The sequence below is a fragment of the Phacochoerus africanus genome, chromosome 6, assembly GCF_016906955.1.
Source record: "Phacochoerus africanus isolate WHEZ1 chromosome 6, ROS_Pafr_v1, whole genome shotgun sequence".
Lineage (NCBI taxonomy): Eukaryota > Metazoa > Chordata > Mammalia > Artiodactyla > Suidae > Phacochoerus > Phacochoerus africanus.
The window spans coordinates 25675729-25702650 of NC_062549.1; the positions used below are offsets into that span (position 1 = coordinate 25675729).

At 34.5% G+C, this 26922-nt stretch overlaps 1 protein-coding gene across 2 annotated transcripts in view; it reads left to right on the plus strand.

Moving 5' to 3' along the window:
* The window catches only part of CSMD3 (CUB and Sushi multiple domains 3), a 1203192-nt gene that overhangs the window by 1073867 nt on the left and 102403 nt on the right, over nucleotides 1–26922 (plus strand). For both annotated transcript variants that reach the window (XM_047783389.1, XM_047783390.1), the window contains 4 exons: nucleotides 601–778; nucleotides 1650–1795; nucleotides 23505–23585; nucleotides 24802–24915. In XM_047783389.1, coding sequence (XP_047639345.1) covers nucleotides 601–778; nucleotides 1650–1795; nucleotides 23505–23585; nucleotides 24802–24915 — 519 coding nt within the window. The remainder of the gene's footprint in view (nucleotides 1–600; nucleotides 779–1649; nucleotides 1796–23504; nucleotides 23586–24801; nucleotides 24916–26922) is intronic.

The window sequence follows — 26922 nt, forward strand, 5'->3', positions numbered from 1 at the left end:
TAGATGGATAACATATTTGAAAAAAGAGAAAGAGGTATCATTTATTAATCTAGTGTTAGTAAATAACTACGTAGTGTACATGCTGAAAAATACATAAAAGCTAACTATGTTGTTCATGGTACCAGCTTCATTTTATATAACTTAACAGTGGTAAAAACAACACATAGAGATTCTCATATTAAGTGAAGTAAACCAGAAAGAAAAAGACAAATACCATATCACTTATTTGTGGAATCTAAAATATGGGGACAGGTGATTCTATCTACAAAACAAGAAACAGATAATAGCGAAGGAGAACAGACTTGTGGTTTCCAGGGGGCAGGGGAGATGGAGTCGGATGGACAGACACTTGGGGGGTTTTGGAAGCAAACTGTTATATTTGGAATGGATGGGCAGTGGGGCCTTACTCTACAGCACAGAGAACTGTGTGTGATTACATCACTTTGTTGTACAACAGAAATTGAAGAAACATTGTAAATTAACTATATTTTTTTAAAAACATGTCTTTTATACTTAAGAGGTATGGAATGTTTGTCTTTTTCTCTATAATCAGTTTGTTTTTATTCTCTTTAAATATTTTGTTTTGTATCTTTTCTGTAGCTCTTTGTGGAGGAAATATAACTGCAATGAATGGCACCATTTACTCTCCTGGGTATCCCGATGAATATCCAAATTTTCAAGACTGTTTTTGGCTTGTAAGAGTCCCCCCTGGAAATGGAATCTATATCAATTTTACTGTTCTTCAAACAGAACCAATCTATGATTTCATTACTGTATGGTAAGCCAAAACCATTGTTATTGACTGATTTGACTATATATAAGAGTGAAACAAGGTAGGAATGAAAATATATCACAATTCTCTGTGCAAACTTCCAGCAGATTCTTGAATTGGTGTGAGTAACTGAGGGTGACTGTGCTTTGCAGAATACGATAAACAAGAGAAATAGCTTTTAGCTTATTTGCCCATGAAGTAGCTACACATGTAGAACAAAAACTTTATGGGTGGAAAAAGATTTAGATTTATTATTAAAATAATGTGCAGAAACAGGGAATTAAATCAAACTAAGTTTAAGGTAAGAAGGTCTCCATATATAGAACTAGTGAAATTTAAATACCTGTGTTCCAATAACAGCTATTTAATATAACTACTGAATTTCTGTCATAATAATTCATCATAAAATCTATCTGCATTATTATTGAAACATCTGTTTAAAAATATAAAGAAAATATCTGAACTAATTATTGAGCATTGTTTAATTGAACTATATGTGGCTTCTAAAATTCTTTCTAAATTTAACAGTCTGTGAATGTCAAGATTGTTTGGAAGAAAGTAAAAAGAGGCCACATTCAGGCATTTAGGAGGATCTGGCTTGTGGTTCTGAAACCAAAGAAAATTTAATTGATTACAGCTAATATGGGTGCCTTTCCTTTACATAATAATGCAACCTATTTTTATACTTTACATTTTTAAATATGCTATCACCTAAATAAACATGAAGTATTCCAATAAGTTTGGCACTCATTTGTTGTTTCATCTACTGCATCTTGATCATCTCATATGTAATACTTTCATTAAACCTTGTGTAAAATTTTCCCAAAAAAATCAATCTCAGCCTCTCTCCCCTCTCTGCAATTTGTCTCTTTAATAGGGATGGACCAGACCAAAACTCACCACAGATTGGGCAATTCAGTGGCAATACTGCTTTGGAATCAGTGTACAGCACTTCAAATCAGATTCTAATCAAATTTCACAGTGATTTCACAACAAGTGGCTTCTTCGTGCTCAGTTATCATGGTTGGTATTATCTAAGAGTTTCTATTTCTTTTGACATTGAAATTGTCCTGGAATAATTGAGTATAATATATATTTGACCAATGATTGAAAACGTATTAAAATTTGACACTTTTTTGTCATTTCAAATACATTTGCTTGCAAAAAATGACCTCTTCTAAGCATTTAGGGACATTAAAATATAAGCAAATGGAAAAAGGAAATAAATCAGTCAGTAATTACCCCAGTAGAAAATAATCATTTTTACATGGAAACTTGTAAAAGACAACCAGCTGTTCATATTTTATTGCATGTAATTTTGAAACATCAATAGATTTTTCAACGAAAAATGGTTAATCTATTCAACCTGCTCTGAGTCTTTCTAAAATTTGCATCCGATGTCTTTATGCTTTGGATCATATTTATCATTTATTTAAACTCTCTTTTTTTTTTCAACTATATCTATTCTAGGATTTACAGTTTTAAGTAACTATTCCAGATCATTAAGTTCATAGCTTTTACTCCTGTGAAATAATTTATAAAGAGTTTCAGTTTCAGTTATTTGTATAGAATTATTCTAGATCCTTTCTTCGTAATATTAACTTTTTGAAAGAATATCCAGTTGATTTCAGAGGTTTTAAAAATATTTTTCCTTTTGTGTTAAATTGTATCTCATTATAAATGAGAAAATATTTATTTCCAACAATCATATCATTTTATCTGCTCTGACTGTAGTTTCATAAACATATTCCGCTTCATGTGACTGTGTCAGACTATTTCCATGAGTAGTTCATAGGATAAGTAAGCTGCTAAATTAAATTTTCAAAGCTTATATTAAAATTTCCAAGATAAACATGTACCTTATCCATTACAAAGACATATCATTTAATGTTTTCTTCTTTTTCTTCTTTTTTTTAACACAAAGTAAGGAAATCATTAATATTCAGTGATACCTGCTTTATGCTTCTGTAGTGGCCCCACCACTTCTGCCACTACACATAGACTCCAGCATAACCAATTAAAAAGCAGGGAATTCAGTCATATAACATTTTCAGGTTTTTTTAAATAACTCGTTTGTTTTGTTTGTTTTTTTTTTACGGAATTGGTCATTGGTGCTGGCAGTGTGTAGATACACTCTAAAGCTGCAATAATAGCTTTGTTACCTTGAAAGACAATCATAACTCAAGATCCACTAAACTAAATGATATTTAAGTTCAAAAGATGAATCCGTTGATAACCTGCATTTTGTACATTTTCTCTCTTCATGGATCACTGTGTAAATTTTTATTATTTTTTTGTCTTACCTGAATGATAAAGAAGGAACTGTTCATCGATGGATGATAAACATTCATAAAATAAATTCATATTCATAAAATAATCTCTAAACTCTAAACTCCCCATAGGACTGTAAAATTCTTATGCAACTTAAGAAACACTTCAAAGGAGAAATATTGTTAGAGAAAAGGATTTCAGTGTGTGTGTATATGTGTGTGAAAATGTGAAAATCCTTATATAGAAAATATAAGGATGACGGAATATACGTTAAAACATATAAAATACGAATATAGATTTACATAGACACTTATGTAAATGTATATATACATATTCTTATTCCAAAATATATTTCACCTGAATTTTATAACTAGGTTCTGAGTCATGTATATTAGACAAATTATTTTAGGAATGAAGAAGATGAGATATTTTTAGCGCTGTTTTTCAGTTGATTTTGGACAACTTACACTTTTGTCTCCACTTTCTTTCTATAACACAATTCGGTATAATTGGTAAAAAGATTAATGAGATTCTCTCTCTATAGAAATTACTCCAATTACTGGTATATATTAGGTTGAACCATATGAAATTGCTGGTCAAAAATGCTGAACATTGTCAATTTTGTATAGCTCAACCCACATAAATGTTGTCATTATCACTATCATAAACATTGCATTGCAAAGATGAAATAACTGAAGACACTGGATAGTATACAGTTAGCATAATGTCCAGCAGAGTATTTGCTCAGTAAATGTTCCTTTCCTTACCATGTATCATTTCACATTTTAGATTTTCTAATAGTGTTTATTTTTATTTACATTTGCACTGTAAATTTTATAATAAGGCATGATTGCTAGATCTTAAGGGAAGTCTAAATTTGCATCAACATCTCTGGGAATTTTACCTGAACCTTAAAGTAACCTTGAAATTTGAGAGATAGCCAAGGCTCATGTTAAAAATTGAAAGATGTCTTACATTCTACTATCCCTAGTAGGCTAATTTTCCTAAAGCACTGCTTTCATCCTGACTCAGCTTTTCAAGAATGCATGTTGCTTACTTTAAATCAAATTTAAAGCTACCCTATAATCTTGTTCATTGACTCTGACTTCCCAGTGCCTACTCCAACTCCCATCAGATTCTTTCTCTCACTGCCTCCTAACCTTCTATTCTTAATATGGTTTCTTACTCATCTTCAGTTCTTTATTCTCTCTCATCTTAAGTCCCATTTCTCCTGTTCATGATAATTCAAACTGATAGGGATCACTACCATCTTTTCATTGATTGTACTTCTTTTTTTTACCAAATATTTCAGTACTTAACAGTATGCCATATTGTATTATAAGCCTTGTGAGTTTCAAAATAATGAGTTCTTTTCTGAGGAAACAGATCACATTTACGCTGCTTAATCCTTTTCTATTTTTATTAATGACTGACTATATTTTAGAATTACAGTAGTATACATTCAGATTCTTTAAAAATGTTGAGTTTATTTGAGTTGTTTTAGTGACAACTTTCTTATTTTTTATATTTTTATCATTTATTATATATATATATATTTCTTTCCACTGTACAGCATGGTGACCCAGTTACACATACATGTATACATTCTTTTTTCTCACATTATCATGCTCCATCCTAAGTGACTAGACATAGTTCCCAGTGCTACACAGCAGGATCCCATTGCTAATCCAGCCCGAGGGCAACATCCTGCATCTATTTACCCGAAGCTCCCAGTCCCTCCCACTCCCTCCCCTTCCCCCTTAGCAACCACAAGTCTATTCTCCAAGTCCATGATTTTCTTTTCTGTGGAAAGGTTCATTTGTGCATTATATTAGTTTCCAGATATCAGTGATATCATATGGTATTTGTCTTTCTCTTTCTGACTTATTTCACTCAGGATGAGAGTCTCTGGTTCCATCCATGTTGCTGCAAATGGCACTATTTTTTTTCTTTTTTATGGCTGAGTAGTATTCCCTTGTGTATATGTACCACATCTTCCTAATCCAATCATCTATCAGTGGACATTTTGGTGGATTTCATGTCTTGGCTATTGAGAAGAGTACTGCAGTGAACATGTGGGTACATGTGTCTTTTTTAAGGAGAGTTTTGTCCAGATATATGGCCAGGAGTGGGATTGCTGGGTCATATGGTAGTTCTATGTACAGATTTCTAAGGTGCTTACATACTGTCCTCCATAGTGGTTGTACCAGCTTACATTCCCACCAAGAGTGCAGAAGGGTTCCCTTTTCTCCACCCCCCCCCCAGCATTTGTTCTTTGTGGACTTATTTATGAAGGCCATTCTGATTGGTGTGAGGTGGCATCTCATGGTAGTTTTGATTTGCATTTCTCTGATAATCAGGGATGTTGAGGATTTTTTCAAGTTCTTGTTGGAATGTGTATATCTTCCTTGGAGAAATGTCTATTCAGGTCCTTTGCTCATCTTTCAACTGGGCTGTTGACTTTTTCCTTTTGAGTTATAGAAGTTGTTTGTGTATTCTAGAGATTAGGGCCTTGTCAGTTGCATCATTTGAAACTATTTTCTCCCATTCTGTAAGTTGTCTTTTTGGTTTCTTTTTGGTTTCCTTTGCTGTGCAAAGCTTGTCAGTTTGATTAGGTCCCATTGGTTTATTCTTGCTTTTATTTCTGTTGCTTTGGGAGACTGACCTGAGAAAACATTTGTAATGTTGATGTCAGAGAATGTTTAGCCTATGTACTCCTCCAGGAGTTTGATGGTGTCTTGTCTTATATTTAAGTCTTCCAGCCATTTTGAGTTTATTTTTGTACATGGTGTGAGGGTGTGTTCTAGTTTCACTGATTTTCATGCGGCTGTCCAGGTTTCCTAGCAATTCTTGCTGAAAAGACTGTCTTTTTCCCATTTTATGTTCTTGCCTCCTTTGTCCAAGATTAATTGACCATAGGTGTCTGGGTTTATTTCTGGGTTCTCTATACTGTTCCATTGGTCTGTATGTCTGTTTTGGTATCAGTACCACACTGTCTTGATTACTGTGGATTTGTAATATTGCTTGAAGTCTGGGATAGAGATACCTCCTGCTTGGTTTTTGTTCTTCAGAATTGCTTTGGCAATCCCTGTCAAATTACCCATGACAGTTTTCACAGAACTAGAACAAACAATCCAAAACTCTATATGGAACCACAAAAGACCCAGAATTGCCAAAACAATTCTGAAGTGACAACTTTTTAAAAGATTATTTTACTGTTATGTAGATGGATGATCATACCCTTCACAGAAACAAACAAAAAATTCTTCTGTTTTCAAAATAGTATTAATATGAGTAATGTAATTTAATATAACCTAAAATATAACATTCATATCCAGGACTCATATTCAATAGCTATTTTGGTGCCAAAATAAGCTCTCATAATGGTAAAAAGACTGGTCAAATCATCTGGTACTTTATAAGTTAACCAGGGAGATAATTTACTATTTAATACTTAGTATAAGCTGACTTAATAGACCTCAGCTTAGAATGTTTTACTCCCCGACTCAGTTATTAATACTCTTTTATGGATTTAAGAGCTTCCTTCTGTTATGCCCTACCCCAAAGTCAGAAGTGGTTATCTTAGGATTTTTGCATTTATGTTATGAATTTAGCAAATAAGTGTTTTCATATGTTTTCTTATGGTCACATTAATTATTTAGTTTTTATTTTTTAATATATTTTAATATGTCTAAAGGGAGAAAAAGTGTGTTTTTATTCTCTCTCTAACCAGATTTCATTTATGAGAACTAGACATCCATGTTTTATAAAACATAAACTTCATAAAGATTTTCATGATCAAAAATAACATTTATAAATAGCTTTGGCAAATGAACTTTCTGTGCAATGAAAAAATAGGGCAAGCATAAGTGTTGAGACATTTTATCTCAGGTATTACATTTCTTCTTTGTCTGAGGGAATGAATTTCTTTCTTTTACTGCCATAATTATAACCGCCAAATTTTCTTCATATCTGCCACAGAGTCAAGATGGGTTTTTATTATAAATAACAACAATATTCAGTCCTATTTAATGACTTTCCAAAAGTAAATTACACAAAACCTGTTTAACTGCTTGATTTGCAGAGACTGACTTTGTGTAAATAGTCATTATAATAGTTATAGCTAACATTTACTGAAAACTTAATATGGCAGGCACTATTCTAGGTGCTTTCCATGCTAAATTTTGTAATAACTGTAAAATAAATATTATTATTCCTATTTTAATAATTAAATAACTCAAAGAAAGAAATGTGTGAAGAGAACTAATAAGTAGAAGGGGTGCCAGGAATTAAATACAGATTCATTTGACTTTAAGGAATGACCTCTTTTTTTAATAACAATAATAATAATGGTAGTAATAATAATAGCTAAAATGTATTGAGTTCTTACTAAGTGCCAGGCAGTGTCTCATGCATAGGTTATATTTAATAGTATATAAATGTAATTCTTTCAAAATTTCATGAAAGAGATTTTCACTTTTAGCAAGATAATAAGTCATTTGATTTTCCATAAAATACCATTTCTAATTACAACTTAGAATTTCGAACTTCTTAGTTCTTTTCTTCCCAAGGACCTACAGGCTAATAGCAATATGTTGGTAGGTTTAACACAACCTAGTGCATTTTTCTTTATGGATTCCAAAATGCACTATTGTCCATGTGTGAAGAGAAATTTTTTTAAATTTTATTGGAGTATAGTATAGTTACAATGTTGTGTTAGTTTCAAGTGTACTGCAAAGTGAATCGGTTTTGTCCTTATACATGTATCCATGTTTTTTTCAGATGATTACCTGATATGGGTTATTATAGAGTACTAAGTAGATTTCCCTGTGCTGTACATAGGAGATCCTTGTTATCCATCTCTCTTTTTTTTGATTCAAGAAATTTCATTCCTCATAAAATAAATCTATAGCATTTTGAAAGTTATTTCTATAAATTTAATGAGGATATAGTTCCATAAATGCAAATAGTACGTTATCATAAGCAAGAACTGATCAGAGCTTAATTTCTTAGATAACAACAAAACTTTTTGAATTAATTTTACAGATTTACTTTGTACTATTTTCAATTAAAAAAAAGACTTTATTTCAAAGTATAATCGTATGCTGTATGAATCTATATAATAAGATAAAGTGCTAATAATTTTTAAGAATAAATTTTATTGGGGTATAGTTGACTTACAAAAGTTGTGTTAGTTTCAGGTGTGCAGCAAAGTAAATAAATTATACATAAACATATATCCATTCATTTCCAGATTCTTTGCCCATATAGGTTATTACACAGTATTAACCTACTATGCTATATAGTAGTAGGTCCTTGTTACCTATTTTATATGTAGTAGTATGTCATGTCCTTCCCAATACCCTAATTTATCCTTCCCCTCCCCAGGCTTCCCCTTTGGTAATCATAAATTGGTTTCAAAATCTTTGAATCTGTTTCTGTTTTGTAAATTTTTTTGTATCCTTTTTTATTGGATTCCACATATTTGTGATATCATATGATGTTTGTCTTTTGTCTGACTTACTTCACTTAGTATGATAATCTCTAGGAACATCCATGTTGCTACAAATGGCGTTATTTCATTCTTTTTTGTAGCTAAGTAATTTTCCATTGTATGGATAGATGCCTGAGTGGGATTGCTGGGTCATATATTAAGATTTTAAGAAACCTCCATATTGTTCTTCATAGTGTTTGTATTGTACCAGCTTACATTTCCACCAGCAGTGTAGGAGGGTTCCTGTTTCTCCACACCCTCTCTGACATCAGAAAGATGATGGCTACTCTGACTTGACTGGTGTGAGGTGATACCTCATTGCAGCTTTGATTTGCATTTCTCTAATACTTAGTGCTGGTGAGAATTTTTTCATGTGCTTTTTGGCCATCTGTCTGTCTTCTTTGGAGAAATGTCTGTTTAGATTTTCTGATCATTTTCTAATTGGGTTTTTTGGTATAAAGCTGTATATTTGTATATTTTAGAGATTAATCCCTTGTTGGTGGCTTTGTTTGCAAAGATTCTTCTCCCATTCTGTGGGTTGTCTTTTCCTTTTTTATGGTTTCTTTTGCTATGCAAAAGCTTTTAAGCTTAATTAGGTACCATTTGTTTATTTTTATTTTAATTTTCATTACTCTAGGAAGTGGGTCAAAAACTATATTGCTGCATTTTATGTTAAAGTGTATTTTGCCTATGCTCTCCTCTAAGAGTTTTGTAGTATCCAGTCTTATATTTAGGTCTTTAATCCATTTTGAGTTTATTTTTGTATACAGGGCTAGAAAGTGGCCCATCACTTTTATACAAAGTAGTGTGCATATGTTAATCCCATCCTCTCAATTTATCCCTCTCCCTACCATTTTCCCTTTGGTAATGATAAGTTTGGTTTTGAAATCTTTGAGTCTGCTTCTGTGTTGTAAATAAATTATTTTGTATCTTTTTTTATTAGACTCCACATATTAGTGATCTCATATGGTTCTTGTCTTACTTTGTCTGACCTGCTTCACTTAGTATGAAAATTTCTAGGTCCAAAGATTGATGTAAATTACATTATTTTGTTCTTTTTTATGACTGAATAATATTCCATAGTATATATATTTACCACTTCTTTATCCAATCCTCACCTGATGGACTTGCATATCTTGGCTATTGTAAATAGTGCTGCAGTGAACATTGGGATGGATGTAATTTTTTCAAATTATGGTTTTCTCTGGATAGATGCTCAGGAATGAGATTACTGGATCATATGCTAATTCTATATTTAGGTTTTTTTTTTTTTTTGGCTATTTCTCGGGCCGCTCCCGCGGCATATGGAGGTTCCCAGGCTAGGGGTTGAATCAGAGCTGCAGCCACTAGCCTATGCCAGAGCCACAGCAACGCGGGATCCCAGCCGCATCGGCAACCTACACCACAGCTCACGGCAAGGCCGGATCGTTAACCCACTGAGCAAGGGCAGGGACCGAACCCGCAACCTCATGGTTCCTAGTCGGATTCGTTAACCACTGCACCACGACGGGAACTCCTCTATATTTAGTTTTTTAAGGAAAATCCATACTGTTTTCTATAATGGTTTCACCAATTTACATTTCTGCCAACAGTGTACAAGGGTTCCCTTTAAGAGAAAATAAATTTTATTGAGATTCTGACTTAATGCCAGCCACTGTAGTATAGCCAGAATATATATGTATTAATTTAAAACAAAGGTATCATTTTAATGTTTAAATCTGTTATCCACGGCACCCATTTTTCTAATATCAGATATTAGGGAATCTTCATTAGAGAAGATTTTCTTGATGTGCATAGTATAATTCAACAGTATATATTATACTTTTTTTTCTGTTATTGGCACATCTGTGAAAGAATGGTTTGATTATTATATTGATTTCAAATTATTTTTAAGAAATATTTTTAAAAGGCCTATAATATCTTTTAGGTCACCTTTTAAAGCTATTGCCTTTACAATGAAGCTGTATTTGGAGACAAGTATATTTAACTCCATGAAGTCTCATCCTAAAAGAGACTACTGTAGATATAAGGATACATTTTATATAAAACAGAAATCACAATTGCTTTGAACCATTTGACCCCATTGCCTCATTCAACCTAAAAACCTGACCTCCTTTTATATTTCAATAGATAGAGCACTAAGCTCATAAAGTGTTTCATTGTTTGATGTTCAGAGAGCATAGGGGGTATATTTATATACACATGCTAAAAAACAAACTGGTGAAACTTTTATGAGGAAAAGTTAATGCTATTTACTTTTACTTAAAGGACTACTTGGTGATTACTTAAACGATTAAAGGTCATGTCAAAATTGCTGACTATATTTTGCTATTTTGTTATATGTGTACACTCATCGATAAGATGTCTTCTAAATTCTTTGTTATTTTACTCTTAATCTCCTCCAGTGAAAGTCCATCAGGAATTCCCCTTTATTTTATTTTTCTTTTTAGAGCCAGATGGATGGCATATGGAAGTTCCTGGACTAGGGTTGAATCAGACTGCAGCTGCCGGCCTATACCTCAGCCATAGCAATGCAGGATCCAAGCCTTGTCTGCGACCTACACCACAGCTCATGGCAACACTGGATACTTAACCCAGGCCAGGGATTGAACCTGTGTCCTCATGGATACTAGTCAGGTTCATTACCGCCGAGCTACAATGGAAATTCTAGGAATGCCTGTTTAATTAAAGTTGGATTTGTAGGCTCACTGTAATGAGTTGGATAACATACCATGAGGAATCTTGAGGCATCTCAGTGAGAGGATGTTAGGAGAGGCTTGTTACAGGATTTGGGCTGTGCAAAATGGTTCTAGAAGGTTCAAGTTTCAGGTTCTAAGAGGAATATTGGTCATTTTAGAGGTTTGAACAGTGTCCTTGTTTTTGTTTTTTGTTTTGTTTTCTTTGTGCTCAGACATGATTATGGAAAATTCTTGTTTTGTCTTTTTTCCAACAAGGTCGAATAGTTACATATGTGAAGTTAGTTATTAGTTTTATTGTTCATATTGAACAGTAGAATCCTGGTCTATCAGTTAGAGCCAGGCCAGCTCCAAGATGACAGTATACAGGGGCTGCATTTTGTTTTCTTTTGCTTTTTTTCTTTTTCTCTTTTCTTTCCAATATGCAGAATAGTTTAAAGTGAAGGGTAAAAAGCTAAAACATGTTCCTTGATAGCTAAAACAAACCAGAGATTTGGTAGTGTACAGAGAAAGGAAAATAGAGTCTAATGAAGAACAAGTTGTCACTCCTATGTATTCTCTAATCTACTAATGTGCCAGGCAACACATCCATGTAAAAAGAGACTTTTGGCACATTACTGTTCAGACTCTAATGATCTCAGTACTAGGCAGGTACTTTCAGTTAGCTACTGGAATATGAGGAAATTGCTTTATGGAAAAGATATTGGAATTTTCTTACGGATAATTCAGGAGATTTCCCAATAGTTTTGTTTACTATACTTTTTTTCCATCTCTAGGAAGATACCAAGTAACTTCTTATTGATCCATTCCCAATAATAGAGACTTTGTCTCATCTCTAAAACTACAGATGACGTTTTCTCTTAAGTTCTAAGATTCTCCCTTATATGGGCAGAGAAACAGACTGATTATAAAAAAGCAATAGATAAAAAGTGATATTTGTGGAGTTCCCATCGTGGCACAGTGGTTAACGAATCCGACTAGGAACCATGAGGTTGCGGGTTCGGTCCCTGCCCTTGCTCAGTGGGTTAACGATCCGGCGTTGCCGTGAACTGTGGTGTAGGTTGCCGATGCGGCTGGGATCCCGCGTTGCTGTGGCTCTGGCGTAGGCCAGCGGCTACAGCTCTGATTCGACCCCTAGCCTGGGAACCTCCATATGCCGCGGGAGTGGCCCAAAGAAATAGCAAAAAGACAAAAAAAAAAGTGATATTTGTAATTTAGGCACCACTAAAACTTGGCTATATGGTTCATGTCAACTCACTAGGAGACTTTCTCCAAAATGGAAAAAAAAAATCATTTTTTTCCCTCTTAATTAGAACTCGGAGAGTGTTTATTTGATCACTCCTAACTCTGCTTTCAAGTAGAGCTGCCTAAAGTTTTTTTACATAACTTTTGAAACAGGAGATCACATCGTGGCTCAGAGGTAATGAACCTCACTAGTGTTCATGAGGAAGCGGGTTCAAATGGGTTTGATCCCTGGCCTTGCTCAGTGGGTTAAGGATGCAATGTTGCCCTGAACTCCGGTATAGCTTGCAGATGCGGCTTGGATCTGGCATTGTTGTGGCTGTGGCACAGGCCAGCAACTATACTACCGGTTCGACCCCCAGCCTGGGAACTTCCATATACCACAAGTGTGGCCCTAAAAAGACGGACAGACAGAAAGAAAGAAAGAAAAAGAGAAAGAGAGAAAGAAAAATAACATTGACAAAATTACATACTGAATATGCAATTACCAGTGCTTTTCCTTCTCCAAATTTTTCCCAAATCATGAAATTATCATAGTTGAACTAACCTGGGTCACCACTGAAGTACACCAATGGTTATAGAGAACTTCAAGTTTATAAAGTAACATAGAACATTTTGTTTTCCACCTTGAGAAACTTCTGTATCCTTATTTGACAGAGAGGTTGTGCACCTGTCCTTCTTTGATTTAGAGAAGGAATGGCAATTTGCCAGTGTCCTGTTTTGTCATTTTTTTTTTAAGAAGACTTTAGCTCAGATGCACTAAAGTAGATAAATTTAGCATTCTTTTTGGGAATTAGGTTGGATGTTTCATTACAAAGAATATAGGAAATTGAAAATAAACAAAAATATTGCTAAAGTCAAACCCTGAGGTGATTTTAAAAAACAAATTTGTTAGGCCAAGAACTAGATGTCTATATACATTTGAATGAAAACAGAGCACTATTCATTCAAACAATAGTCTCCCTCAAAAGATACTGACAATTAGCATATGATGCTCTCTCTTTGCATAATTATTAAATAGTCAATGGTGTCTTAAAGGTGAATGGCATGTCAAAAAAAATTATTCATCTAAAGAGAACACAAATTTACCTCAAGTGTATATTTGAAATGTGTAAATATGCATGTTTTGCAGTTTTTTTATGAATGAGCATCACTGAGAAGCTGTTTCTAAAGAGAACAATCAATCCATGGCAAGCATGGACTAATATATATGCTCATACTATTTAAAATTTTGATGATGCAGTTTAAACATTTCATTTCTGGGAGTTCCCATTGTGGCTCAGCAGTAATTAGTATCCATGAGGATGAAGATGTGGGTTCCATTCCTGGCCTCATTCAGTTAGTTAAGGATGTGGCATTGCCATGAGCTGTGGTAGGTCAGATATGCAGCCCAGATTCCCTGTGGCTGTGACTGTGGCTATGGCCAGCATCTGCAGCTACGATTTGACCCCTAGCCTGGAAACATCCATGTGCTGTAGGTGTGACCCTAAAAGCAAAATAATAAAAAACTTAAAAAAAAATTTCCTTTCTAATAAGTCCACAAATAGCAAATGCTGGAGGGGGTGTGGAGAAAAGGGAACCCTCCTGCACTACTGGTGGGAGTGTAAACTGGTATAACCACTACGGAGAACAGTATGGAGGTACATTAGAAATCTACACATAGAACTACCATATGACCCACCAATCCCACTCTTGGGCATATAGCCAGAAAAAACTCTCCTTAAAAAAGACACATGTGCCCGCATGTTCACTGCAGCACTATTCACAATAACCAAGACATGGAAGCAACCCAAATGCCCATGGACAGATGATTGGATTAGGAAGATGTGGTATATATACACAATGGAATACTACTCAGCCATAAAAAAAAGAATAACATAATGACATTTGCAGCAACATGGATAGAAGTAGAGACTCTCATCCTGAGTGAAGTAAGTCAGAAAGAAAGACAAATACCATGTGATTCACATATCTGGAATCTAATATAAGGCACAAATGAAACTTTCCACAGAAAAGAAAGAGAATAGACTTGTGGCTGCCAAGGGGGAAGGGGAGGAAGTGGAAGGGACTGAGAGCTTGGGGTAAATAGATATAGAATGTTGCCCTCGGGCTGAATTAGCAATGGGATCCTGCTGTGTAGCACCAGGAACTCTGTCTAGTCACTTATGAACACGTAATGTGAGAAAAAAGAATGTATACATGTATGTGTAACTGGGTCACCATGCTGTACACTAGAAAAAAATACATATATAAATAAATGATAAAAAATAAAATTAAATGGGGTATAACATTAAAAAATTAAAATTAAAAAATTAAGTATATAAATTTTTTTTCATTTCTGTCTGAAATTGGATGTGTGTTTTAGTTTACCTAACTGCACTTCTCTAGGCTTTCTCTTTCTTCTCTCACTCCCAAAATAAAGAGATTAGAATAGCTGATGTATAAGGTAATTTCTCACTCAAATAATCTGTGATTCCTACTCATACAATATTGGGTATATTCATTTTAGAGTTGTTTATTTGTTTTCAATTTAACCAAAGAATATACATGATAGAGGATGATATCTTTCTGAATTTAATTAGTTAGGAGTTAGCATTTATTGAATATGATTTCCAGGGTAATGTGTCAGCAGTTTTGAGACCACAGACATGTGTAGCATATACTATATATGGCTATAAAATGACACACTAAACTCAAGGACTTTATGTTACAGTGTAAAGTACATCAATGTAAAATGAAGAATATTAGAATTTTCATTTTTTTATATAATTATTTTTATTTTTTTCCATTATAGCTGGTTTACAGTGTTCTGTCAATTTTCACTGTACAGCATGGTGACCCAGTTACACATACATGTATACATTCTTTTTTCTCATATTTTCAGCCTCCATTATAAGTGACTAGACATAGTTCCCAATGCTACACAGCAGGATCTCATTGCTAATCCATTCCAAAGACAATAGCCTACATCTATTAACCCCAAGCTCGCAATCCATCCCTCTTCCTCCCCTTCCCCCTTGACAACCACAAGTCTGTTCTCCAAGTTAATGATTTTCTTTTCTGTGGAAAGGTTCATTTCAAAATATAGTCAATTTAAATTAGATAAAAAATGAATAGGTTGATATTCTGGGAAGTCACATGGGCTCTAGCCCTTTGAATGACATCAAGTTTGTGAATAAGATCATATCAGATTGAGATTTTATGTGTTCAAGGCACATCTGCCATCACAGCAGCCATGTCCATGTTAATCTTTGCCAAACAGGGGATGCACTCTCCCTTTGAAATCATATTATGTGTAGGTGCTATTCTAAGCATTTTACTATGTAGTAACTCAATCTTAGGTTTATGTTTATTTTACAGATGTGAAGAGTGAAGTACAGAGCCTTAAAATTTGCCTTAAGGTCATAGAGTGAGCAAGTAGCAAAGCCAAGATTTGAGCATAGTTTGCTTCCAGACTAGATAGTAGATCAGGATGTTTTGTGCACAGGAAATTACTCAGAGACACAAATCGAAGGATATATGTTTTTCTGTGATGTTGATTGGTATGATGGAAACCTCTTCAGAAAGAGGCAGAGCTGAAATATTTATTTCCCCATTACTGCCTTTAATTACCATACATCTGAGGTATCACATCTCAGACCTTTGACTTATACCCTACTTCTACCAACCAAGATTATATGCCTAAATTTAGATCATAATTATTTCAGTAATTGTCAAACCAAAATGTCTTCTATAAATAAAAAGTGAAACTTGAGAAATACAGAAAGTATTAATATTTTCTCTCTCTCTTTTTTTTCCTTTTCATGGCTGCACCTGCAGAATATGGAAGTTGCCAGGCTAGGGGTCAAATCAGAGCTGCAGCTGCTGGCCTACGCCACAGCCTCAGCAACATGGGATCTGAACCACATCTGCAACCTACAGCACATCTTGCAGCAATGCTGCATCCTTAACCCACTGAGCAAAGCCAGGAATCAACCCCATATCCTCATAAATACTGTGTTGGATTCTTAACCCACTGAGCCACAATGGGAACTCCTAGAAAGTATTAACATTTTATCAGGGAGTTCCTGTTGTGGCTCAGTGGTAATGAACTCAACTAGCATGGGTTGAGGATGCTGGTTTGATCCGTAGCCTTGCTCAGTGGGTTAAGGATACGGTGTTACTTTGAATTTTGGTGTAGTTCGCAGACATGGTTTGGATCTGGCATTGCCATGGCTGTGGCATAGACTGGGAGCTATAGCTCCAATCTGACCCCTAGCCTGGGAACTTCCATATGCTGTGGGTGTGGCCCTAGAAATACAAACAAACAAAAAACAGTTGTTCTTATTTATTTGTGAACACCAATTACCTGGAAATCTAACCTGATATTATAAGAGCTTACCTTTACAGAGCACTTACTATCTGCCATCAAGTGCTTTGTATGTATAAACCTTTTGATCCTTATAGTGGCCTATTGGGGTGGCATAAAATTAGTGCCATTATCATTATATTTTACAAATGAAGAAACGTGAGTTAGTGGGTGACAAACTTGCCCAAGATTTCCTAATTCGTCAGTATTAGAAGCAGAATTTAAACCTAGAAAGTGTGGATCAAGTCCATATTCAATATTCTAAGAATGTATTTCATATGTATTTTTTACTTATTCACCATTCCTTCTATTTGTCTAGCATTCATTCACTCAGAAAATATTTATCAGATAGTGCTCTATCAGGTACTGTATTATGCCCTGAGGGTTTAGCAGTTACTAAGATAAACAGCAGTCTCTGCTCCCAGGCAGTCTTTTTTTTTTTTTCTGTTCATATCATCCCATTAAATTTTTTTTTTAATTTCCACAATACATTATTTTTTTCTACCGTATAGCATGGTGACCCAATTATACATACATGTATACATTCTTTTTTCTCACATTGTCATGCTGCATCATAAGTGACTAGACATTGTTCCCAGTGCTACACAGCAGGATCTCATTGCTAATCCATTCCAAAGGCAAAGTAGCAGGATATAAGATTAACATTCAGAAACCAGTCACATTTCTGTATACTAACAATGAAATATTAGAAAAGGAATATCACGCAGTCTTACATTCTTGCATTCTAGAATGTAAGAATGCAAAAGAAAAAAAAAAGGATAGTTAACAAATAATTCTTACAGACTGAAAATCACCAGAGGGAAAATAGAGAGATATGAAACAGAGTAACTGCATTATCAGTGAAGATGTCTCAGTTCTAGTCAACCAAAGACAGACTTCTAAAAGAGATAGGAAGATAGGTTTTAAGAAAGCAAGCTAAATGAAAGTAAAATGAAATAACATGTTTAGACATGTTATCAAATGTTACAGTGTCAACTATTTAAGAGCTATGTTGATGTAGGGAATGGAAGAGACTACAGTAAGGGTTCAGTTTGATTTGAGTTTCCAAAGTTTGTGATGAAGAAGTGAAGAAATGTGGTTTAATGTATTTATGAGGTGGGAATGGCATCGGTAGGTGGGTGATACAACAAATCAGGGGTACTCAAGTTTTAAGTGGAGGAGAGGAACTACCTTTGCTTATTTGCAGCTAAAAATTTAAACTGCTTAATAGGTGGCCTGAAGTTAATTAAACAAAGTTAGAAAAAGTCTTGGAAATCATAATCAAGACTTTTAATTTCAAGTCAAGTCATTTGGGGATATTTGTGAGTTTTTTTAGAATCAATTAACAATTGTTTATTTAACACCCACTGCAATAACATTACTAGTCTCCAGGCACCCACGTTTGTCCCCTTCCAATTGTGTTGATTTCTACTGTAGCCAGAGTTATTTTTTTAAGGAAGAAATCTGATTATTCCCAAATATAAAACTCTTCATAGATTTCCTGTTGACATCAGATTAAAATAAATCTTGAGCATGGCCTGTAGATTCCTGTCAGATATAGCCCTAGTTTACCTCTCTTTCTCATCCCTTCTCATTTTCCACAGGTCCTCTCACCCCAGCCTCCCTGGCCTCCCTCTTTGCTGCCTTTATACCTGCTGATTCCTCCAGTTGATTTATTCTTCTCTGTGAGATCTGTCTCCTCAACACGCACACACACACACACACATACACATCTAGTTTTAATAAGTTCAATTCTACTCATTAATGATATCATTTGATTAATATCTCACAACAATTAGTGCCTATAAGGACAAGATTGTGTCTGCTTTGTTCACTATTGTCTTTCCAGAACATATGATATGGTGCCTGGCACATAGTAGGCCTTCAACCATATATATTTAACAGGTAACAGAAGGAGCTGTGCCAGACATTATAGGAAATGAAAATATGTGCCCAATGTTCCCCCAAAAGCTAAACACGGAACAAGAATAATAGATCGGTTATTAAGATTGTCTACTCAAGACAGTAGAAAACTAAACGTTAAGTTTTATGGTACCAGTTTCCAGATTGGCAAGGTTGTAAAGATGATAATGTGGAGTAAGAAATTAACATACAAATACAAGGGGCCTGGGAAAATTGGGAGGAAGTACAACAGACACCTCACAGGAGGAATTGGTGAGAATTAAGATAATATAATATTATATGTGTAATCTGTAGGCTATGAAAAGCCACTCTACATTTATAATAGGGAAATGAGATCATCAAAATAATCTTCCAGTCCTGGTCGATTTATCTGTAAATGTGGGAGAAAAATGTAGGAGTTTTCAAGCAAAATGTAGATCAAGTTTTGGCTCAATGAATTGGACAGACAATTCACCCATTTTTAAATTTAGAATTCCTTTTTGCAACATGGGTATATTTACATGTATCTTGATATAGTAAGTTGGTAATTAAATGAAATAACTCATGTAAAGCACCTTACAATGTCCGTGGCACACAGTGGCTTCTGCATAAGTACTCTCTACCTAAATCCCACAGACTGGGTGGCTTAACCTGGCAGAAATTTTTTCTCTCATAGTTGTGGAGGGAAGACTTACAAAATCAATGTATAGAAAGGCCATGCTGTCTCTGAAGGCTCTTGGTTGAGGATCCTTCCTTGGCTTATCCTGGCTTCTAATGGTAACCAGAAATCTCTGACATTCCTTCACTTATAGATAATTTACTTCATTCTCTGTCCTTGTCACCACATGTTTTTCCTGTGTGTTCATCTCTCTGTCTCTTTAATTGTTATGACAGGAACCATAGTGGTTTAAGGACCCCCTTAATTCAGTACCTCAATTTAACTCATTATATCTACAACAATCCTATTTCCAAATTATATTCAAAGGTTCTAAGAAAGACATAAATTTGGAAGGACACTATTCAATCAAATACAAGAGGTATGATGGAATGACAGGGCTCTACACTGAGCTATGGGTCTCAAGAATTGAAAGACACTGCATGCACTTTAAATTTATTTTAACAAAGTAACTAGTAGAAATTGGTAAGATTGAAAACAGAATTATTGGCAGATGTATGACTTAACTTTTTGTAGTACTTTATCTTCAAGAGTCAAAAGAAAAACAAATGCAAATAGATGACTTTTATTTTTCTTTTCTCCTTTGCAATATAATCAAAATTACATAGTTCAGTGCTGAAAAGCATCTCAGGTCCTGTTTAAATCCCATTCTGTAGCACTCTGAGGCACAATTGTTTCTATTTAATTCCCATCTGCAGTTTTAGAGTCATCTTAGGGAAACCTATTTATTTAGATACTCTTTCCCTTTTGGGAAAACCTATGTTTTGTGTGTTTTTAGCAAATATTTGTCAGATTATAAGCAAAGTGATAGGAGCTAATTGTGAAAAAGACAGATAAACAGTATCCTCCCTCATGTTATTTAAGTAAAGCTTAGAAGGAGTCACAATGAAAAAGTAAATTAATAAATGGAAAATAATAAATTTTGAAACAGGTCATGATTACATGTGCCACAAAAGAGTTCTGTGATTATAAAATAACAGTAAAGGGGAAGTAGGCAGTGAAGAGCTCAGAAAAGATGTTTATCCTGTTGATAAAAAATAGGAAATTGAGAAAATAGTTTCAAATGATGCAACCGACAAGGGCTTAATCTCTAGAATATATAAACGACTTATACAACCCAACAGCAAAAAAGCCAATCAATCAATGGAAAAATGGGCAAAAGACCTGAATAGACATTTCTCCAAAGAAGATATACAGATGGCCAATAAACACATGAAAAAATGCTCAACATCGCTGGTTATAAGAGAAATGCAAATAAAAACTACCATGAGATATCACCTCACACCAGTCAGAATGGCCATCATTAATAAATCCACAAATAACAAGTGCTGGAGGGGCTGTGGAGAAAAGGGAACCCTCCTGCATGGCTGGTGGGAATGTAAACTGGTACAGCCACTATGGAGAACAGTTTGGAGATACCTTAGAAATCTATACATAGAACTTCCATATGACCCCACAATCCCACTCTTGGGCATCTATCCGGACAAAACGCTACTTAAAAGAGACATGTGCACCCGCATGTTCATTGCAGCACTATTCACAATAGCCAAGACATGGAAACAACCCAAATGTCCATCGACAGAGGATTGGATTCGGAAGAGGTGGTATATATACACCATGGAATACTACTCAGCCATTAAAAAGAATGACATAATGCCATTTGCAGCAACATGGGTGGAACTAGAGAATCTCATACTGAGTGAAATGAGCCAGAAAGACAAAGACAAATACCATATGATATCACTTATAACTGGAATCTAATATCCAGCACAAATGAACATCTCCTTAGAAAAGAAAATCATGGACTTGGAGAAGAGACTTGTGGCTGCCTGATGGGAGGAGGAGGGAGTGGGAGGGATCGGGAGCTTGGGCTTATCAGACACAACTTAGATTTACAAGGAGATCCTGCTGAATCGCATTGAGAACTTTGTCTAGATACTCATGTTGCAACAGAAGAAAGGCTGGGGGAAAAATGTAATTGTAATGTATACATGTAAGGATAACCTGACCCCCTTGCTGTACAGTGGGGAAAAAAAAAATAGGAAATTGAGACACAAAGTCAGACTTTAAGTTAAAAGAATTGGTGAAATCATTCAAGTGGAGATTGTAGAACATTTGTTCAAAAGAAAGTTTATTCAGAACTCAAATCTCCAAAACTGGTGAAAATAGGATTGTTCATGAGATGCAGAAGGCAAGGACATTATGCCTCCTCATAGCCTCCATGACACCAAGTTGATCCCTTGGCTGTAGGGACACAGTTTATAAAACTGCTGATGCTAATAAAGAACAGAGAATAAGAAAGAATTTAGTTCACAGCACACATGTGGTCTTGGGGTAATAACATAGTATCTTTAAGCATCATCTTCATCATTAATAATTATTCCTAGGGAGTTCCCATTGTGGTTCAGCAGTAACGAACCTGACTAGCATCCATGAGGACGCAGGTTAGATCCCTGGCCTCGCTCTGTGGGTTAAGGATCTGTCATTGCCATGAGCTGCAGTGTAGGTCACAGACACAGCTTGGATCTGCCATTGATGTGGCTGGGGTGTTGGCCAACAGCTACAGCTTTGATTAGACCCCTAGCCTGGGAACTTCCATTTGGTGCAGGTGCAGCCTCTAGTCTGTTAATCTCCCCAAATGAATTATCTAGGTCCTTCTAAGCATGTTCTACAGATGACAGGAGTCATGGATTTCTCACTAATCAAAATGTGCTTTTTCTTTAAAATAATAAAATAATTTCTTATTAGCATAAATGTTAATAACTTTGCAGGAAAATGAAAATAAAATAATACACATACGAGCATCTCTATACTTCTCTTTTTTTATATATTTCCCTAACTTGTGAGTTGCTTCTGTTCTCATTAAGTTCAGATAAAATCCTCTCCTCTAAAGCATAATCTCATAAGGATTTTTCTGTTTAGAGCTGTCTGTCTTCTTCTCCCCTTTCTCTTACCTCTGGCATTTCTTACAACACATTTAATTTTGACAGTTGTCATTTTTGCTTATGTCTCCTCCTCCATCTGAAATGCTCTTATGCCCACGATTTATTATTCTTCGTAACTGGAAAAATCTTACCTATCCTTTAAAATTTATCTCCTTCATCTCTTTTTATCAGACTTTTCCTCAACTGGTCTACTTAATACTCCCTGGGACTCTAATAATACTCTCAAAATAGAGCCAGTATTGAAAGTATAGGCTTTGAAGTTGGAGGACATAGGCTGGAGTCCTAGATAAGCCCTGTACTAGTTGTGAGATCTCTGGCAAGTTACTATGTTTTTTAAGCCTCATTCTTTTTATTTCTGTATTGAGGTATATGAAGAACTTAACCTAATTTTAAGTAATAAAATTAAGCACATAAATACATTGTCTTCAAATGTTATAATAGTGTAAAATGTGTCTCCTGAATGAATAAAAGTATATCCCATCCTTTGAAGATAACTAGTGAAAATAAGTATTTAATCAAGCAAATTATTGTGATATAGATATCAAATGGGGCCAGGGGTCATAATGCTTAAATTCATAGCATTTAAGTGACCTTTTTTTTTCAGTGACCTTTAACTTATGCCGAATAGGAACCTATCTGATCTAATGAGATGACTTGTTCAAGCGATATAGATAATTAGAAACATAAAATTTAGCAAATAGATACTTTATAAAAGAAGGCTCTGAAACAGATGGTCTATGTTCAAATCCCAGATCTGCCATATTATAGTTGTGTGAATTAGACAAATTCTTTAACCCTCTTAACAGTTTTTCTTTTATAAAATGGGGATAATTATAGAACTGGTTACAAAAATTGTGTAATAAGTAAAATTTTTGTGAGAACTATTAGCATTAAAAGTGTTTATAATTTATCTGGAATAGAATAAGTGAGTACTTGTTTGCAATTATGACAGTGTGCTAGGCATTTTGTCAGTGCAGGGGATTCTGTCAATATTCCCTCAATTTTGTAGCAATTTCTAAAAATAAGCAGTTGAAACGATAAATTCTACCATTTATTTTTATTCTCATGAATAAACTTTATATAATTTCCTTTTTTTCCACAAATATGGATATATGTAGCTGCTCAGAGAAAGAATAAACACATTGTCTGTTTTTATAGCCTATCAACTCAGAGTGTGTCAGCCTCCACCACCCGTACCCAATGCTGAAATTTTGACGGAAGATGATGAATTTGAAATAGGTAAAGTCTGTTAAATTACTTTGAAAAAAAAAAAACCATGACATTAATAGAGGTTTTTACTTTAAAATAAATAAAAATAAAGAATAGTAGCAGCCTGTCTTAGACCTTCTTTCCCTGTTTTGATGGGGATTGTTTAGAATTAAGACTGGGTAGCAGTGAAAAGAGGAAAGGAGGATTAGACAAGAAGATAGAATTCTGTATTTCCAGGAGGTACAGTTAGTGCAGGAATTTGAATCATATAACTATTCTGGTAGTTCCTTTCAAATAATTCTTTTGCTGCCTTCTTGTAGGAAGTTTTAACTTCCTTAGTCTTAACTACTGTTCTTTGCATTCAAGCATAAGCCTGATATGTACAATGAAGATATATGTAGGGTGTATTAGAAGACATGTTTTATTTCCATATCCTTGAAAACAGTTAGTTTTTCATGTTCAATTTGATCATAAATAAAGTCCTTTTAAGACTAAGTTGGAGTAGTTCCCATTATCGCTTAGCAGTAACAAACCCAACTAGTACCCATGAGGATGTAGGTTCTATCTCTGGCTCTGCTCAGTGGGTTAAGGATCTGGCATTGCCGTGAACTGCAGTGTAGGTCACAGACATGGCTTGGATCCTGTGATACTGTGGCTGTGGTGTAGGCCAGCATCTGCAGCTCTGATTTGATGCCATCATGGAAACTTCCATATACTGCAGGTGTGGACCTTAAAAAAAAAAATTAGTTGGAAATTTAATCCCAATAATTTCTTATAATTTAAAAAATTATGTAATAAAATATCTTAATGTTTCCATAATAAATTTTATCATCATTATCCTATTTTGGTTAAGAAGTGTAAGAAAATATCAGAGACCAATATAAATCTAATCTTAATGGCAATAACTAGGAATCTTTTAACTGCTTGATATATTTGTAATGAATATCTTACCTCTCCCAACTGGATTATTTACTTACTACTCTTACATGTATCTAGCCAGATTGCCTCAGTATAGTTTTACTTGTATTTTATTCTTAGCTTGAGTTCTGATTGATTAGTGCTTATTCCATCCTAGTAGTTCAATATTTTGAATATAATCTCTACTTATAACTAATAGAATTTAATTTTTATTCTAACTGAAAATGAATGCAAAAATATTCTGATTTTGTAATGGATACATATGTTCATTTTAATCATTACCTTGTTGCTAATCTGAAGCCCTCTTTGCCTCTTTGTTTTTAATTAGGTGATATTATTAGGTATCAGTGTCTTCCAGGATTTACTTTGGTTGGTAATGCGATTCTGACATGCAGATTAGGAGAAAGACTCCAGATGGATGGAGCACCTCCAGTTTGTCAAGGTATCAATTCTTATGATTATTTATTTCTAATATTTGATTTACATTTAATTCAATACTAGAAAAATTGAAAAAATCTATTTTTATATAATTATAGATTTAATTGGCAATGTTAAAAATTATACAACTCAGAGGTAGTATTTTTAATTCTGTTATTTCTCAGATTTCACTTTAAACATTTCTTATTCATCCAAAGTTAATTTTTTCTAGTTTATCCCAAAGTCTTTTTAAATTATTTTTTGTTGTGAAGAGTGGAAATGGAGATGGAAAACAAGAGAAATCACTTTAAATAAAGGTTCCAATGTTGATTGCAAATAGTTTCTGTTCTAACCACTAAAATCATTAAACTTTATTGAGCACCTGTTAAGAATGAGGATCTGAGGAAACAACCAACCAAACAAAAAAATCGTAAAGGTCCCTGCTGTGAAGGCAACATAGTCTTAGTGATATGACAGCCATACAGTTTGTAGCAATATAGTGTATAGAAACAGGCTGGAAGGCTACAGAATGATATCATTTTAACCTGTTTAAGGGACAGGAAAAGCTTGATGGAGGTGTTGCTCCTCGGGTCATGGGTTGCAAGTGAGAAATGAGACCTACTTTGGTAGAACTGAGATGGAGAAAGGGTGGTCCAAATTAACGGATGTACATGCAAAGACGCAAATGAAAGACAGTGAGGTATGGACTGCAAGGAATTTGTGATGTTACAAGGACAAGACCAGAATGGACCTTGAATGTTGTGCTGGAATTTTGATGTTCAAGAATCATGTATTATTATTAATTCGTGTAGCTATTAGGGCCCATAGTATTGCCTAACACAAAGAAACTAATTGTAAATATTGAGTAGTCTGATTAAAATCAGATTGAACTTGATTTTCCCTCCCTAGATTTTCTTGAATTACTTCCTTCATTGGGTTTATTCTTGAGAAATAGAAATCTGTTTTCCATAAAGTGTCCTTAACTGTTACATTAAGTTTAAAGCAAAATTTCTCTTTATTATTACAAACATGCTATAAGAAGGAATTAATATCTGATTTTTTTTTTTACTTCAATGGAGCCTTCACAAGAAGATAGAAAGATTTTCAAAAGGGGCTTTTACGGTATCAAAAAGAAAGATGTGTTTAGAGGTATAAACCAGTGCCAATATGAGAATTTCCCTTGGGTGATTTTAGAGGCCATCTAAAAGTTGGTTGTATATTCTCAAGTGTATCACCTATGAGCTCTCGGAGGGCAACATTACTTTTTTTTTGTTTCTGGATCCCAATTTAATATTATTTTTAACTTTAAAAAAAGAAATCAATCCTCTTAATGTAGTAATTTCAGAGTCTCTCATTGCTCAAATTTTCTGTATCTTATTTCTAAAATCAGAATTTCCCATAGATGAGTAAATGTATTTCTTCTTATTCTATCTGCTGTTAAGAATACTGAAAAAAGATAATAAATTGTGGCATCATAATAACACTCCAAGTGCTAACTAAAAGTTAATAAATCACTCCTTAAAATGAGTTTATGGAGTTCCCGTCGTGGCGCAGTGGTTAACGAATCCGACTAGGAACCATGACGTTGCGGGTTCGGTCCCTGCCCTTGCTCAGTGGGTTAACGATCCGGCGTGAGCTGTGGTGTAGGTAGCTGTGGTGTAGGTTGCAGACGCGGCTCGGATTCCGCATTGCCGTGGCTCTGGCGTAGGCCAGTGGCTACAGCTCCAATTCAACCCCTAGCCTTGGAACCTCCATATACCGCGGGAGGGGACCAAAGAAATAGCAAAAAGACAAAAAAATAAAAATAAAAATAAAATAAAATAAAATGAGTCTATGCAGAGTTACTATATTAGTTAATTGACCCAGGCACTTAAGCTGAAAAGCTGACTTAAAATTTTTGTTTGAGTTAATACACAAGTTTGCTAAAAAAAAAAATAGCCATGATAAATAAATAAATAGAACTCATATGCACTTTTTTTATCTATTGTAAATTATTTGATTTGTTTTACTTTTCCTAAAATGGGCTATGTAA